At 38.1% G+C, this 16,833-nt stretch overlaps 1 protein-coding gene across 3 annotated transcripts in view; it reads left to right on the top strand.

Annotated features, from left to right (window-relative positions):
* The window catches only part of NPAS3 (neuronal PAS domain protein 3), an 858,327-nt gene that overhangs the window by 835,794 nt on the left and 5,700 nt on the right, over positions 1-16,833 (top strand). For all 3 annotated transcript variants that reach the window (XM_030559309.1, XM_030559308.1, XM_030559310.1), the window contains 2 exons: positions 11,909-12,056; positions 15,338-15,453. In XM_030559309.1, coding sequence (XP_030415169.1) covers positions 11,909-12,056; positions 15,338-15,453 — 264 coding nt within the window. The remainder of the gene's footprint in view (positions 1-11,908; positions 12,057-15,337; positions 15,454-16,833) is intronic.

The raw sequence follows: 16,833 nt of genomic DNA, 5'->3' as shown, positions 1-16,833 counted from the left end.
GACATCCCAGTTGAGTGCGCTTACCACTGGGCTAAAAGTGATAAGGTGGGCACCACCTCCTTCTCCTCCTCATCTGACTAGGTTTCAGATGTAACTTGATCTGTAGGCAACCTCTGAGTATGCCTATTGGATTGGGCCCTAAGGTCAAACCCCAGTCTTCCCTGCTTTGTGGATCATTCTGGGACTTAAGCAGGAGAGAGGTGTCCAGATGCCGATAGCGAGGCAGCAGTGCACATGCTGAGGCAGCAACTTACACACCCAGGTAGCTTTTACCCTGAAAATTTAGGCACCAAATCAGTTTAGGCACTGGCAGTGTTCAGTGGGAGTTTTGTGGATCCCAGTGGAGCCTAAAACTGGGACTTCAGCAGCTAAACCCAGACTTAGGCACCTAAGTGTTTTTGTGAATCCCACCCTAAGTGATTTGCCCAAGATCACACAGGAAGTCTGTGGGAGAGACAGGAGTTGATTCCAGATCTCCTCGTTCCTTAGCCTTAAACACAAGACCATCCTTCCTAGCCCTGTAGGGGCACAAGTAAAAGGAGAGGGTGCCCTTGCTGCAGAGCCAAGCGATCCCTGCACCAGACTCCTATGTCTTCTGCTTCTGTAGCCTAAGGAGGTTACACAAGCAGAAAAGACAGGAGTCTGGTGCAATTGGCATAGCTAAAAACACTGAGCTGTGGGAGCCCCTCATTTGCACAAGTGAGCTGGTGCAAGGCAAAGGAAGCACGTGCTACTACATGTTCTTAAAGGTCATAGCAGTAGCTACTGCTGAGTCCACTACCTCTGAGATCCAGGAGCTGTTATTTTTGTCTCAGGCACAGGTTTAATTGGGATTGCCATACGAGATCAGAGCATTGGTCCATGTAGTCCAGTATCCTGTTTCTCACACTGGCCGGTGCCATCTGCTTCGGAGGGAGGTGCAAGAAACTCTGCAGTAGGCAGTTATGGGATAAGCTGCCCATGGAGAAGAATATTTTTTCCTAGCCTCCCTGACTTAGTAGTTTTCTTATGTCACGGAACCTGAGGATTTATATCCCTTCCAAAATTCTTGGTGGTAACCAGTTCTTGCTATTGTAATTATGGATATTCTTCTTGTAATTATGGATATTCTTCTTATCCATATAAATATCCAATTGTATGAATGCTGATAAACCCTTGCCTTTAATGATATCATGTGGCAATGAGTTTCGCAGGCTAATTGTGTGCTGTGGGACAAAATATTTCTTTTTTTTTAGCTTACCAGCAGCATCAGCTCTTTTAAATGGTAAATAAAACAGAGGACTCTGCAAGGCTAAACCTCTAGTATCTTCAAGCCATTAGTTTGCTGAACCTGAACCTGCTGTTTCTTGATAGTAATTTTTTGCCTTTTCCAGCAAAGTGATATACAGTTATGTTGCATGATGCCTAAAATATAGTTTGCATCAATAACCCTGTAAATTCACTCCTAATGCTATTTCATCTCCAAATCAAACGCAACTGTTTAATGCAGCGCTAATTAGTACATCCCCATTTCAGTTTGTAGACTTTCCATTGTAATTCCTTCATAGCTCATTTTTTTTCACAGCAGAGCATCAATCAATGTAAATGCCCTGCCAGCCTAAGCAACGCAAGATGTCCTCCATGCATTTGTCATTAGCTACTGAAACAAAGGGAATACTGAACTGTATATTTAGCTGTATTCAGTAATTTCTCATAAAAATGAAAACTGCAAAAGAAGACGAGGGAAGAAAGTCTGGTAGATTGGCCAACTGTATTATCAAAACCTTGAGGAGGCTTTGTTTGAATTCTGCCTGCAACACCACTCTGAAGGGCTTTTTGTACTTGAAAGAAGAGTAGAGTTCTCCTGTGACATCACTGCAATATGGTCATGTCCCTGCCCATTAGACAAGTGAAATTTACACCCAAGCTTTTGCCCCATTTTACATTAAAAACATGCATGCAATAGTGACACTGTTTCTGCTATTTATTACAGCAGTTTCTGTAATGAACCCTTTAATGAAGGTTGAATTCTGACTTCTATTCAGGACCTCACTGCTTTTTCAGTTGCTCTTAATCATCTTTAAAAAAAAAATTCTCTTTGAGCTGAAATTTTCCAGACCAAAGGTGAATTTATATTTTGGAATGTTTCTGCAAAACTGGTTATTGGAGAGGTGTATGCTTGTGATAAACTGCAGATCCACATTAAATTGCACAGCCATGTGAATGACAGTATTTATTGTGCATCTCTTACAACTTGACCTGCACTCTGTTCACAAAACCATTTCTGCTGTGACTGTTTCTAACATTCCAGACCTCTGAGGCACTTCAATCAGATGGCATTTTAAAACGATTTTGGGGGTCTGGGAAGTCCTTGCCACAAAACTGTTTTCTGTTTTTCCCTAATTGCTGAATTTTCCTCCAGAATTACACTGGTCTGAGATACAGAATGGAGAGTGTTCAGTCCTGGCTAGTGACAGGTTTAATATTCATTATCTTGTGACCAAAACAGTTAGAAAAGGAGTTTTAGCCCATCTATTAGTGATAAGTGTTCTTCTTTCCTAGGCTGGATTGTTGAACCCATGTTATTAAGGGAGACTGGCTTTACAGGTGGAACTATATAAAAATAGTAACAATAAAAAGATAAGCTCTCTAAAGAAGTTGTTCTGTAAAATATGATGTAGCCTATAACAAATTCATGATGGTGTGGCAACTAGATCTTGTTGGCACTTGTTTGGGAGGACTAGTACAAATCAGTTGTGGCTTTGTCTCTCATGCGTAATGTGGCCAGTTCTGGACCAATACATTTTTAAGGTCTGATAACTTACAAACCATTTGGGCTGGCATCCAGGTCTGTAACTCATTGGGAAACTGAGAATCTCCCTTCCAAATATACAAAGCATTTGTTCTTAACCCTAGAAGGTTGCAAGATATTGGTCCTTAAGATAATGGCATCTTGACTTATTGAAAAGTTTCTTTACTTACTTTTTAGAGATTTTTTGCTATTTTTTCATTCCCTGAGAGCTGCAGCAATGGACTCATAGTAATAAGTAGAGCCCTACCAAATTCACAGCCATGAAAAATGTGTCACAGACTGTGAAATCTGGTCTCCTCTGTTGAAATCTGGTCATTTGTATACTTTTACACTATACTATACAGATTTCACAGGGTACATCAGCATTTCTCAAACTGGGGGTCCCAACCCAAAAGGGAGTTGTGGGACAGTCTCAAGGTTATTGTAGGGGGGGTTGCAGTATTGCTATCCTTTCTTCTTTGCTGCCTTCAGAGCTGGCTGGCTGGAAAGTGGCAGCTGCTGATCGAGGGCCCAGCTCTGAAGGCAGCAGCACAAAAGTAAGGGTGGCAATACCACTGCATGCCATCCGTACTTCTGTGCTGCTGCTGGCAACAGTGCTGCCTTAAGAGCTGAGCTCCTGGCCAGGAGCTGCTGCTCTCCAGCCACCCAGCTCTGAAGGCAGCACAGATGTAAGCGTGGCAATTCCGTGACCTCCCTCTCCCACACACAATAACTTTGCAACCCCTACCCAGCCCCTTTTGAGTCAGGACCCCCATAGTTACATCACTGTGAAATTTCAGATGTAAATATCTGAAATAATAAAATTTATGATTTTTAAAATACCTATGACAGTGAAATTGGTAGGGCCCTAATAATAAGAGAACAACTTTTTAGAGACACAAGTAATTTAATTTAAAAAAAAATTACAATCAACTTTCAAAAAAAAATCTAGCGGAGCTTTTCTACAAAATGTGGCATGATGCAGTGTAGTGGTTAAAGCGGGGGCGGGGGGCTTGTGTTCATTTGGGATAAACAGAAGAGACTGCCACAGTAAGTGTAGAGGTGATGTGATCTGGACTCTTTTCCTCTGGGGATTGAACTGAAATAACTAAGTTCATTTCACTCAGTACCTCAACCTGAACATGGACTCTGGTCCCAGATGTGAAAGACCCATACTTTCCCCTTAAACTGTCTTACCTTCAGTCAGTGTGGTTTTAAAATATATATATTTAAACTTCTACTAGTCTGCTGTCTTACATTCATCAGTGAATTAGCTCTTGTGAAGCTTCCATCTGCCCTGCCATCAGTATCTGATATAGCTGTGTACATTTTATACACATATTTGTCACAGAGGGTTAAGTTCTCAAATCTTTATTTTTGCATGCAATGTTGTATGGCAGACATTAATATTAGTGGGCAGGGGGAGGGAATTAAGTTGCTTTAGTAACCGAGGCCTAATTTCTCTACTCAAGTTGAATAGTGGTAGCTGAGAACAGAATTTAGATCTGGGACTTTATAATACAATACTCTATATTTTCCTTTGAGTTTGGATGCATACGTTTCATTACCGTTAATGGAAGCTTCGTCTGAAGTAGTGCGCAGAGCAAGTTTGGGTTTCTAAAGGACAGTTTCAGCAATAGGAAATGGAGAGCCACTTTATGGCAAGATTAAAGTTTTAAAAATCAAGGAGAGCCTGACAATCATGAGAAACGAGAGAAGTTACAGAAACCTATACAATTGAGTATGCACTATTCAATCCAGTTTATTAACAACCACATTCATCATTTAGAAGAATGTACATTCATATCCATTCATTATTCCTTCTCAGTTTATAAAACATCTCTGCTTGACTCCAGCTTCATCATAAATGTTTTCATTTAAGGTGTTATCCAGCAAATTTGCTCTTCAACAATAGTTCATCCGAGCAGACAAGATCACGTGAAGAGAGACTAAGCCATGTTTAGTGGCATACAAGCAAACAGAATGAATTTTCCTGCAATCAAATAGTGTCCAAGAAACATTCTCAGCTAAGTGAAGCTCTTAAAAGGAGATAATGTCAAAAGTAAATAAATAAATTAAATTAAATAAATGGCTCTGGCTGCTAGGCAGTAAATTAATGTCTTCGGGCACTACAAAATTTATTTCTCCTAAAACCTGATGCAATAGGATAGAATTCTGATAAGCATATTGTAAGTCTCAGTGGGTGGTTGTATATCTATATCTTAAGTTATAACAAGAGAAAAGTTTTGCTGTTTTTCTACATTTTTGAACTGGTACCATAAACTGAAAGCTAAATTCTGATCTCATTTAAACTGATGTAAACCAAAAGGTCTCCATTAACTCAATTCAGATACTCTGGATTTAAATGAGATCAAAATCTCTAAATCTGTAGGGGTGGTTCTCAGAGGTTCAGGGTTTGAATCAGTTAAGATAAGTACTCAAACCTTTCCAGTATTTAAAGTTACTTGTTTGGCTAGATACATAGAGTGAGAGACTGTTCTCACAATATTTTGGCTAGAAACGGACCTGAGCCACAAAGTATGGAAACTAATCAGGATCAAATTTCTCTGAAGTTTGGATCTGGCCCATTTCTAACTCTAGCTCATCCCACAACCAGGAAACAAAGAGCAGCCGAAAAATGAAAAACTGTGTTTTAAAAAAGATAAATAAATATTTCAACCCTCCTAAAAGTTTTGGTTCGAACTTTGAGAAAAGGTTTGGTTTAGCTTTTATTTTATCTGTACAGAGTTGCTTCTCCTTACTTCCGTCTAGTTTCACGGGGATTTAGATGTGGAACTTCCCCATGAATCAAGAAAAAACAATATCCCTTAGTGTGGCAGCAAATAACAGATTAATGGCCACATCTTAACATTTTTAGAATGAAATTTGTATAGGTTTAAAAGATTTATTACAGATGAACCAAGCAGTTGGATGGGAATTTGGGTATTATCAAGCCAGAATTTTCTTTTCAAAACACAAACTGTCAGTTCCCTCTGTCTTTGGAAATTACGCCCTTAGCTTTAGAGAGTTCCTACTGTACCAGCTGTTATTTCTCTTAGCAAATATCTATATTGTGATAGCAACTGAAAGCCTCAATCAAAATTAGGTCTCCATTATGCTAGGTGCTGTACAACACAGAAAAGAGACATTTCCAGCCCTGTGCTGCATTCTCTTGTCATGCCGTGAAGAAGAAGGGTAATGCATTTTTTTAAAAGCCTGACTGAACTGCTGTTTTCTTAATCCACTTTACTGAACTGCTGTTTTCTTAATCCATTGTAAACATATTTTGGGGAAGGGGGAATCTCTTGTGAGATTACAAATCGCTAAGGACCAAATTGTGCCATTTAGTGTTGGGAGTGTGGAACCACATGACCCCAGGGGGACCTCTGGGAGGGATCAGACACAAGAGAGGCAGAATTCTTCCCCATGCAGGCTGCATTATCCTTTAGCCTGGCGTGCAGAGAATGCGGCTGTAAGCATTCCTTGCGCACTTCCCCCACCTCTACCCCACCCCTGTGTATTAGATAGTAAATCAAATTGTTTGAGGAGAATTACGTAGATATACGTGGTTGCTCATAGAGCATATACAGGTCTTCCATCCTCTAGCCCATAACTCAGTTTAAGTATCAAACATCATTTAACTGCTAAATATTGCTCGGTGCTTTTTTTTATTGTAAAAAACTAATTTGTGGATGCCTACTATTTAAAACATCTAACTAACTAATTGCAAAATCTATAGAAAAGTCTCTACAACATCAAAGGCTCAGTTGATCCTATGAGCAGTTATAAATGAAAAACTGTCTCTGTTTCAAGCAAATAAGGCACTTAATGCACTCTTTCTGGCTGTGATGCTATTTTCCCTGTAGGTTTTGAAAATGACCTTCCCGTAAGCATCAAGGACTGTAACTTTTCAGATAAAGAAACTTGTTCTTGTTTTAAGTGTATGCCAGGTTCATTCCCCTATAGCCCACAGTTTTCAAAAGCAGAAGAAAAAGTAATCCAGACTTTTGAAAAAAAAAAAAAACAACAACTCTGTTTCCAGAATGAAGTTACCCTGTCAGCTTGCCTTGGGCCTTAGGTGGAGAAGTGGAGATTAAAGAGTCAGTATTCCTTTTCATGTTTCGTCTGCCAGTTTTGTGAATGTAGAAAGAGAACTGGTGGCTACAGCTAAGCATCCAACTGTGGTGTTAAGTACAGAGTTTTCTTCCCCCGCAATACATTAAAAATATTTTTATGGGTTTACAGCAGAAGGACTTCAGCATTAATACTACACAGTTATTGATTAAAGTATCCCAAGGAGGAGGGTGATGACCACTGCAGATTTAGCCTCAATATTTTCCCTGATTATAATGAGCCTCTTTGTGAGGCTGTATGAATACGCAATGTTAACTGTATGATGATCTCATCATTTCCTATTTACTCCATACTTACCTGAATACACAATTTACTGTCATTTTTAAATGCATAAGCACACAAGTAAAATGGCCCTTTGTAAGAAGATTCCATAAAAGGCTACTTTTGATATACGATTTCTTCATCTCCTCTTCAAACTGAATTAGACTACTTCCTTCTTTTAAAATACAATTCACTCACTATTTAAAAGCTTTCGCTTTGATTTCTCAGAATATCCTTATAGAAAAAAAAAACAAGTTTTTGGTTTCTTGAACCACATTTCTGAAGGCAACCTTGTACTGATTTATTTTGATTTGATGATAAAATTACGTTCCTGCAAAGAATACTAGCTTCTCCTTATTTTCCCCCAGCCGGCCCCCATTTCACTACAAGTACATTGCTGTGTGCAAAACTCCAGGCAAAACTGAAATCCCTCTGTTGGAAACTGTGCACATATCACTATATTTGTACTTAGAGAAATTAGGGTCAGATTTTTTTAAATTCTTTGTGAAACATACTGTACATTACGTCCATGCTAACTGCTGAGCTCAGTCCAAATAACTAGATAGCATTTAAACTAATTTCAGTAAAATTTTGCATCCACCATTTTAAGGAACAGAAATGTATAGCTGATATAAAGGTCATTTGTTCTAAACATTAGCTCTCTTTAATTTTCTTTTAATTAAACTTTTATTATTTTCCACACACACACACACTTCGTGGGGGGTTTTCCATTCCACTGTCCACACTGACGCTGATGATTTCCCTATTGTAAAATTCCTTATGCCAACTATTAAGCCAAAATCTAATGCTAAAAGGATGATCCAAGATTTACCATCATTTCGCTACAATTTATGTTATCCACCAAAGGTCTTTTCCTCTCTCTCTCACATTTGTGTAACTCCCATTAATATCAAAGAGAGTTATATGTGTACAGGCAAAGAAGCAGCAGCCTTTAAGAGAAGGGTCGTTTGTTGAGCTCTTCCAACAAGACAGTGCATCATCTGGACCCAAGCCTGCAAACCATTAAGCACATATAGCTTTACTCGTGTGACCTGTCTCATTGACTCAAGTGACCAGTCCTTTAGATTTTCACATCAGTAGAATTCCTCAGTGTTTACAGGATCGGGCACTACATGCACTTTTTAAACTAGTAAATAGAAAATCCGTATTTAAAACTATTTAGACTTTGTCAACGTACAGAAATACAGGGCTTAATCCTAGTCCTCAATGAGGCCTTTGTCTAAATAAGACTGAAGAATTGGACCTACCACTTGAACCAAATAATGTTACTTTTTCAAATGTTTATGGTAAGCTTAAACATGTAGCCCATAACTTTTTTGCTTTTAACTACATATAAACTTTCCGGCTACAGTTTAGGTTTGGCTGAATTTTTTTTTATTTATTTTTACTTACCCTGAAATTCATTAATTTGGTAATTAAGTCCCTCTATTTCTGAAAAGGCAAAACTTTTTTTTAAGGACTTAGATCAGTAATGATTCAGTTACTAATTAGTTAAATCAGTTTTTCACTTTTACTTCCAAAACTGGTGTTCTAATTTACAATGTGTTACACATTTCCTCAATATCATCATCTGGTTTCTAAATATAAACCTGGGGAAAACAACAGCTGCAAAATAACATAGACCAGTAGATGTTTCAATGCTTTCTGGTTTCTGTCTCATCAAAGGCTCTTATTTAGAGAAATATCGTTCAAATTGGGTATGGGGGAATGTAATGAACTTGAAAGAAGCTGTAAGACCTAAAATCTAGCACTCTGTGGCACAGTTTAAATCCTGCTGGTTTTCCAGTAACACTCTATAGAGAAAGCAGCAAAGAGTCCTGTGGCACCTTATAGACTAACAGACGTATTGGAGCATGAGCTTTCGTGGGTGAATACTTCATAGAGAAAGGATCTTTACCTTGCATCCTGGTCTTTCTTTCAGTATATGCTCTTAATGTCTACAAATCTCTCATCTGAAACATTTGCAGATGAAAAAGAAGCATGTGTTTATGGTTACATGCCTGGCTTGGCCAAATCCTGGAGTGGAGAAGGTGCTGGGGATTCAGTAGGAATTCTCAAACTAGGTAGGCTGCTTGGAAGGCTCATTTTCACGACAGTGTCCCAAATACTTTTCATATTTCTAGCAGTCTCCTCTCAGCACAGCAGTGCTGATGCCTGAGCTCTGGAAAAGCCAGAAAGGTTTGCATGTGGCTGCAGTGCACTGAGTTCTCTTCTGTGTGCTGAAAGTTTGGGAAAGGCAAACACCTCTTCATATCAATGTGTGGTTTTCGTAAGGCTTTAATTTTGCCCTTTTTGTCCATAGTTCTGAAATTAAGAGGCAAATAAACCCCATTCTGCTCATGATTCAGACTTTCTGAGTGGTATAAACAACCAGTACCTAGCAAAAGAAAGGTGGTGTGGTTCAGGAACGGGACAGAAAGAGCTGAAAGATCTGGCTTTGCCACAGAATTCCTATACGATCTTGGGCAAATCACTGAACCTCCGTTTCCAATCTATAAAAGCCAAGCTGTGAGGGTATTTGTGAGACTTAATTCTTTCATATTTTTAAAGCATGTTGAGGTCTTCAGATGGAAGCTGCTATAGAAGTGGAAGGTAGTCAATTAATTATTATTATTTACAAGTTTAGATAGATTTCACTCTATCCTCCATACATCTGTATGATCTTAATTTTCCATCTTTCCAGGGATATTAATTTCATCATCAGCCATTGACAAGGATACCTTGGAATTTGCTATTTTACTGAAATGGAAAATTTTAACAAAGTAAAACTTTAAGCAATGGGTTTTTTTTCCATTTTCTCCCTGAGTTCTCGTCTCAGAACGTAACTAATAACAATTACAAAACTAGGATAATTTGCATAAAATTGTTGTCTCCAGTTGCATGCAACAATGGTTTGACAGAAAAGCTGTATAGTAAGTAGTTAGTATTTTACCTGCTTACTGCTTCACTGTGCAGTTTTGTATCCTCTGAATCAGGGAAGCAGAAAGCTTGAAACTTACACTTGAATACAAAAACAAAATGTGGGAACCTGAAGGAAGCTCCTACTGGAAAGAAATGCAGAAGTGTTGGCAACTTTAGCTTGTTTACAAAATGTCATAACCCAAATCGCAAATATTTGCAGATATTACAGAGGAAAACTGACTTATGTTTGAAATTCACTGTCAGTCATACCCGTATTTTAACTTTTTAAAAATTTAATACTTTACAAAGTTTTTTGAGTTGAAGTAAGATGTGCAAGTGTGTGTGTGCGTGTGTGTATTTTTCTCTTTAGATGTATAATTACATGGGTTTAAATACAGATAGAGACATATAGATAATTTGGGGGATATACATTTGGTTAACTTGAAAGCACAGAAGTGTCATTTGTGACTCTACAGTAGGAACTTCAACAGCATTTTCCAAAGTGACTTTTTTCTCCCCCTGCTCCAAAAAATCAAAATGTACTTCATGAAACTATTGTATATGAAGCACTTATTAGCCGTAATTAAATGGACAATATGAATTTACTACGTCTTTAGGACTCTGGCTTGTTCTGGTTTAGAGCAAAATGATTAATGCAAATACATATTACTTGAGATAACCATTTAGCAGCTAATTTAGCCAAATTTATTACAGCAGTTAGAGGTTTTTCATTTTAGCAGACGGAGACAAGGACATGCCAAAAGCAGAAGGTGTGTATGAATGCACACTGCCCTCTAGTGTGCAAAGCTTCCTGGGATTAACCGAACATACAGACAAGCAGAGTATGCACTGGATTAATAATATCCAGATGTATATATTCTAGACATTCTTTAAAATAATGCCAGTGTAAAGTATTTTATTTCCATGAAAGATAAGCATCTCAATCTTCTTTTTTAGTACAGAAATAATCAGATACAAATCAAAGCAATTTTAGCTTGGTAACATTGTGATTAGAGAATTATTTTAAACTTCTGTATTTTTAAGCTCTCTTTCTGTGGGCATTTAATATCTCAGTTTCACATTACTGGTTGTTTTTACTTTTTCTCCATTCCTGGTTGTATTTCAGGCCCTGCAGAGAGCTGTCACTCTACTTGACTCTAACCAAAAGTCAATTCTGCACCTCCCTTAGGCCACAGTTTCTTTCGCAATCTGTTGGTAGATTTATTTTGCTCCAGTATTAAGCAAAGTCTCCCAAGATCTTCCCCCTGCTGACCAATGGAGATTTGGTTCATCTGAGAACTGTAAATTCTGTTTGACAAGATCAAAAGAAACAGATACATAAGTTCAGTAGTTGATATCTCCTGCAATAAGGAGAAATGATCAAAGAACAGGGTAGCGTATCTTCCCAAACCTTGCAAAGATCCAGAATCTCAAAGAGTTCTACCTGGGAGCAATGAATAAATTATATACAATTTTTTTCTTTTTATTTTTTACAATTTGTTGTCAAATGCACTGAAAATATCCAGGCAGCATTAGGTATTTTGTGGGCCAGAGAGATTTGTAGTCCATTTTGCTCTTTCTGTCACACTGGAGCTGCCAAAAACCAATTAAAGACTTATTCCAAAAGACAGTAGCCTGTGTTTCTCTACTAATGCACTAGTAAATAGTTGAACTTATTTGTTATCTTACTGGCATTTGGCATTGAACATACAAAAGGAGCCAAGTGTGTTCCGTTCCTGTACATTGGGGATTGTAGAGATTAACATATTTTACTAGGATACTAACACACAATATTTATTGTCCTTTTTGTTTTCTTCCCAGTGCTGAATAAGGGTCAGTGTGTAACTAAATATTACCGCTGGATGCAGAAGAATGGAGGGTACATCTGGATACAGTCCAGTGCTACCATAGCTATCAATGCCAAGAATGCAAATGAGAAGAATATCATCTGGGTCAATTACCTTCTTAGGTATAAGTTTCAGTCACTTCCTTTGTTTGAATTTCTGTCTCTGTTACTTGACTTACATTGAAAGATATAGAGTATAAAAAAAAACGATGGCAACTACAGAAAGTTAATATGAAATGAGATTTCTCGCCTGTTCGTGCTCAGAACTAGCTCCTTCTGGTGGAAGTTATTAAGACGTCTGTCATGTCTCAGGTTACTGGGAACTTCTTGAATTATTGCACTATGTTCGTATTAAAGTAACCCTTCATCAGTTTTATTGCAGGCCTCCATTGCCTGGAATTCTATCCAGCACTAGCTGAAACTCCCCAAGACCTGGCCCACCATGCATTGGGCTTGTTATAAAACCTGTGATGGATTTTTAAGCAGTGGTTTCTTTGGTTATTGCAAAGTCCTGGTCTGATATCAGGAGGTGATCTTCCTGGGACATTACAGACATGTCTCCTGGAAAGGTGATCTTCATTCCAATATGCCTTCTTGTGATGACAGGCATTAAGGCAGTACTCACCTTGAAAGGTGGAAAAAAATAAATAAATGCAAAATCAGCCTGTTAAGTAGAGCTGGTTGAAACATTTTTGACAAAACTTTTTTATTGTCAAAATACACTATGTTGTCGAAGCCAAAACATTTCAGTTTGACTCATTGATTTTGAGTACATTTTCAACTGAATGGTTTCTAAGGTCCAAGATGGACTCTCTGATCACAGAGAGAGAAACCCCTAATCAAAAACTTGAGCTTTTTCATTCTAAAACAATTTTGACACAATTCCATTTTGCAAAAACATTTGGAAGGGGTTTGGGGTTGCTTTTTTCATTCTAATGAAAATAAATTTGGAAACTTCAAAAGTTGTAGCAAAACAGAATTGTCATTCTCTGGTCAGCTCTACTTGTAAGTTAGTTACTTGCCATGGTTTGTTATGTTCCCATTGTTCCAGGAGTGATGCAGGGAAAGTTCAAAGTGATATCTAAGGGGTAGATTGTGACTTTTATGCCATAGCCAAGGCTCATCGTAGAGATTCTGCCTGCCTGAACCACAGTCTTGGATAGTCAAGTAACTTGATTCCCTAGGCTGGGAGCCAGGAGCAATCAATACCTAAGGGAGCGCAGGCCCCTGACATTGTGGAAGCTTTGCGTGGCAGTGGAGTAGAGGGGTAAAGGAGGGAGGATTTGGGGCACATTTCTGCCCTTGTGTGACTGAGTGAGCATGGATCTCTCATAATCTGGCCCCGTTCCCTTACTTTTTTCTTTAAAATGTGGTGGATGGTTGATATCTACGAAAGTGAGGAAATAGCGAAGCTTGCAAGAGTGAAGCATAGCGCAGCACTAGTTGCTCCTAAAACTCTGCCAAAGCACCTGAGTCTTGACCTGCAGCAGGTGCTAGCCCTTCTGACCCTAAGCTTCCCCTAAACAGAGATTCAGACTATGCCAAATAGCATATTGATTTTCTAATCTCAATAAATATCTAACTAGGATTATAAACCAATGTTTTTTTCACATTCGCTGGTATCCAGACACTGAATAAATCTGATCCATAACTGTTCCACAAAAATTTGCTGTCTATTAACAGAATATCAGTCAGCAACTAATTAAGATGAGAGCCTAATTGACCATTACTTAAAGATTCCTCATAAAACTTGATTTTTCTCCCTCATTCCTATCAGTGTTCTGTTAGAGAAAGGTAACTCCTTCATACAATTTGTGTATGTTTAAATAAAGATTGCTCCCAGTAATGGGACCCAAACAAGATCCAAGCAGTTAATTGTATTTTATTGGCAGAGCAAGGCATAAAGAATTCTGATATTAGCAATAGCAAGAACACTGGTTTATATTTTTATATATATATATATATATTTTTTTTTTTTCATGCATGAGAAAGTATGTTCAGGTGCCTGTCTGATTTATGCTCCGAATAGACTAACTCCATTGCTAGATATTGCTGATGTTCTTGTTCAAGAAAATAGTTGTTTTTGTTTAAGCAACTATTTATTCCTATACAAGGTGCAGTGTCCCGTTCTCCCCCCCCACACACACACACCATTTATTTTGCTTGAAGGGAGGAAAGTTTTGTGGTGCACTGCTGCATTGTGGCATATATAGTAACATCACATTGTGATGCAACAGCATAATGTCAGTTTTTGTCCCTCAGAACAAATCTGCAAATGTGACAATCCTAGGTAAGAATGGAGAACAACTGTGAATGTTTCAACATTGAATTTTCACAGTGCACTAGAATAGATTTAATATAGGCAGTCTGTAATTGTAATGCTCTGGACACATTTAGTAGCCCTGGACCCTCCCCTTGCTTGGAGATCTGGTAACCCGCTGGGCTGAATATGAATCACAGAGGAATGATCAACCACTCAAAAATCCTCTAAAGAATGTTTTCTTAAACGATCTGTGCTACATTTGTCTATCTAGGTGTCTTCTTCTGTCCTTGCCTTTAATTTTAAAAGGAATCCATTTTAAAAATGCACAAAACAGAACAAAAATATTTCTTGTAAGACTCTCTTTGATAGTGGGGCTTTTTCCACATTGCAATCATGTTCTTTGCTAACAAGCCACAGGTGAACACCACATGAGCAGATGAAGATATGATTATAATAGGTGTGTTGACAGTTCTGTATCCTTAACGTATGCATCCTAACATGCACGTGTGCATCTGTCATATATTTAGGTTGTTAATTTTTTTCCCTAATAGCTTTAGAGCTATCTGAGCAGTGACCAGGTTCTCTGGTCCTTAATTGAGCAATATTCTCAGCAATTTCAAAGTGAGATTTACTAGGATAAAGTCTGGAGAATATAGCCCTTAGGAAAACAAGTATTCAAAAGCTATGACAAGGATTGTATAGTGTAATGTCACCTGAATAAATGTGGTGAGCATCATAGGTAGTGTAGAAATAAGTTTTAAAGGATACCAGCTCTTTCTCTCTTTCTTTCCCCATCCCTATTATCATTGTAATGGGAAAGAATTCTATATATTACATTGTGGTAATGATTACACAAGCCAGACTTGCTTTTAGATATCAGACAGTCATGGCTACCTAATTAGCTATAAGTATAACTCAGATATTTTGCGGACATCAGGCACTTTACTACCATTTTAGTATTAAAAGAAACTTTCAAAAAATTCTGCTCTGATGAACTGAGGAGGAACATGTATGTTTTCATGTTTGCTCTTCTCTTCTCTCTATTTACATTCTTTGCTCCTGAGATTTGATAAAGGAGAGAGGGAAAACTATCAAACGGCAAATCATCCATTTGTGTTTATGTTTGCTCTCTGTTCTTTAGTAACCCAGAGTACAAGGATACGCCAATGGATATTGCACAACTTCCTCATCTGCCAGAGAAAACCTCAGAATCCTCAGAGACCTCTGATTCTGAATCAGACTCAAAGGACAACTCAGGTAATATAAACATTCCTGCTTTCCTGCTATTTTACTTTTGTATTTTATATTTTTGTATCTTCAGAACCAAGTCAGTGATTGTATGTCCAGATTATCACTAAATTTTACATTTTTCATGGATGGTTCAGCTTTAGAAAAAATACCTTAAGACCTCAAAGTCCTGTTTTTAAAAGATACCAAAATCTTTTAGTGACCCAGAATGATCTGCTGTTTACTCAGTGCATGTGTGCCTGGTAGAATTACACTTATCTAAATATTTGAATCCCCAGCTGAGTTTGTGAGCAAGCATTATGCCTTGTGCAAAGGGCTTAGATTGTAACTACTGAATATGATTCCAGTTCTTATCTGCCGAGCATAGTCAGGTGTTCCTAACATAAATGTACACTGTCAAAGTGTATCACCCCCTTTGCTGTATAAATAGACTTTTTGAGTTGTTTCACTAGGGGGCAGTAAAGATTGCAAAATTTGTGTTTTCTTAAATTAAAAGCATTACATTGTGTTAGAACTGCACAGGTTCAAAGCACTTGTTTGTAAGTTTTACTTTTCTTTGGGGATTTTTTGTTTGTTTTAGTACTAATGATCTGGTTCCATTAATTCTATAATAATAATTAATTGGAGATATACCTGTCTCCTAGAACTGGAAGGGACCTTGGAAGGTCATTGAGTCCAGCCCCCTGCCTTCACTAGCAGGACCAAGTCCTGATTTTTTTCCCCTGATCCCTAAGTGTCCCCCTCAAGGATTGAGTTCACAACCCTGGGTTTAGCCAGCAAATGCTCAAACCACTGAGCTATTCCTCTCCCCCTAAAGAATGGCAACGTGTTCAGCCTGTTAATTTATTCCCCAGTAGATTTCCAAGTAATTACATATGTAGGTATACAGATTGGCTGGTTTCTTTGTAAGGGGTTGTCTTTAGTCCAAGAAATGATTCTGTAGGCCTGATTCTTCTCTCATGTCTGTATAAATCAGGAACAAATATACTGAAGTCATTGATTACACACTGTTGTAAATCAGGTATAAGTGAGAAGAGAATCATGGCCTATATGTTTTATTTTTTAACTAAGGAGCCATTTGTTCTCTCATCGTTTGCACTTATTCCTCCTTTTTCTTTTGACAGCTTTGTTTGACAGAGTCAGATGCTAGGCATACATACAAACTTTATGTCCATGTGATTTGAGATCTCATCGGCCATTCAGAATGCTTTTTATCCCTGCAGCTGTGGAGAAAAGTGTGTATTTACCATGTGCACTCAGCATTTCTATAGCTGAGAATTGTATGTATGTTCATGACTGCTGAGGCTGGCACAGAGTAAGAGAGCATTCTTCAGTGATGCACAGATGCATGTGTCTTAGAAACCAGGACAAAACTTTTAACAGTTGTAA

The sequence above is a fragment of the Gopherus evgoodei genome, chromosome 4 (genome assembly GCF_007399415.2).
Source record: "Gopherus evgoodei ecotype Sinaloan lineage chromosome 4, rGopEvg1_v1.p, whole genome shotgun sequence".
Taxonomy (NCBI): Eukaryota; Metazoa; Chordata; order Testudines; family Testudinidae; genus Gopherus; species Gopherus evgoodei.
The sequence above is the reverse complement of the archived record's forward strand: the minus strand, read 5'-3'. Positions and strand labels throughout refer to the sequence as shown.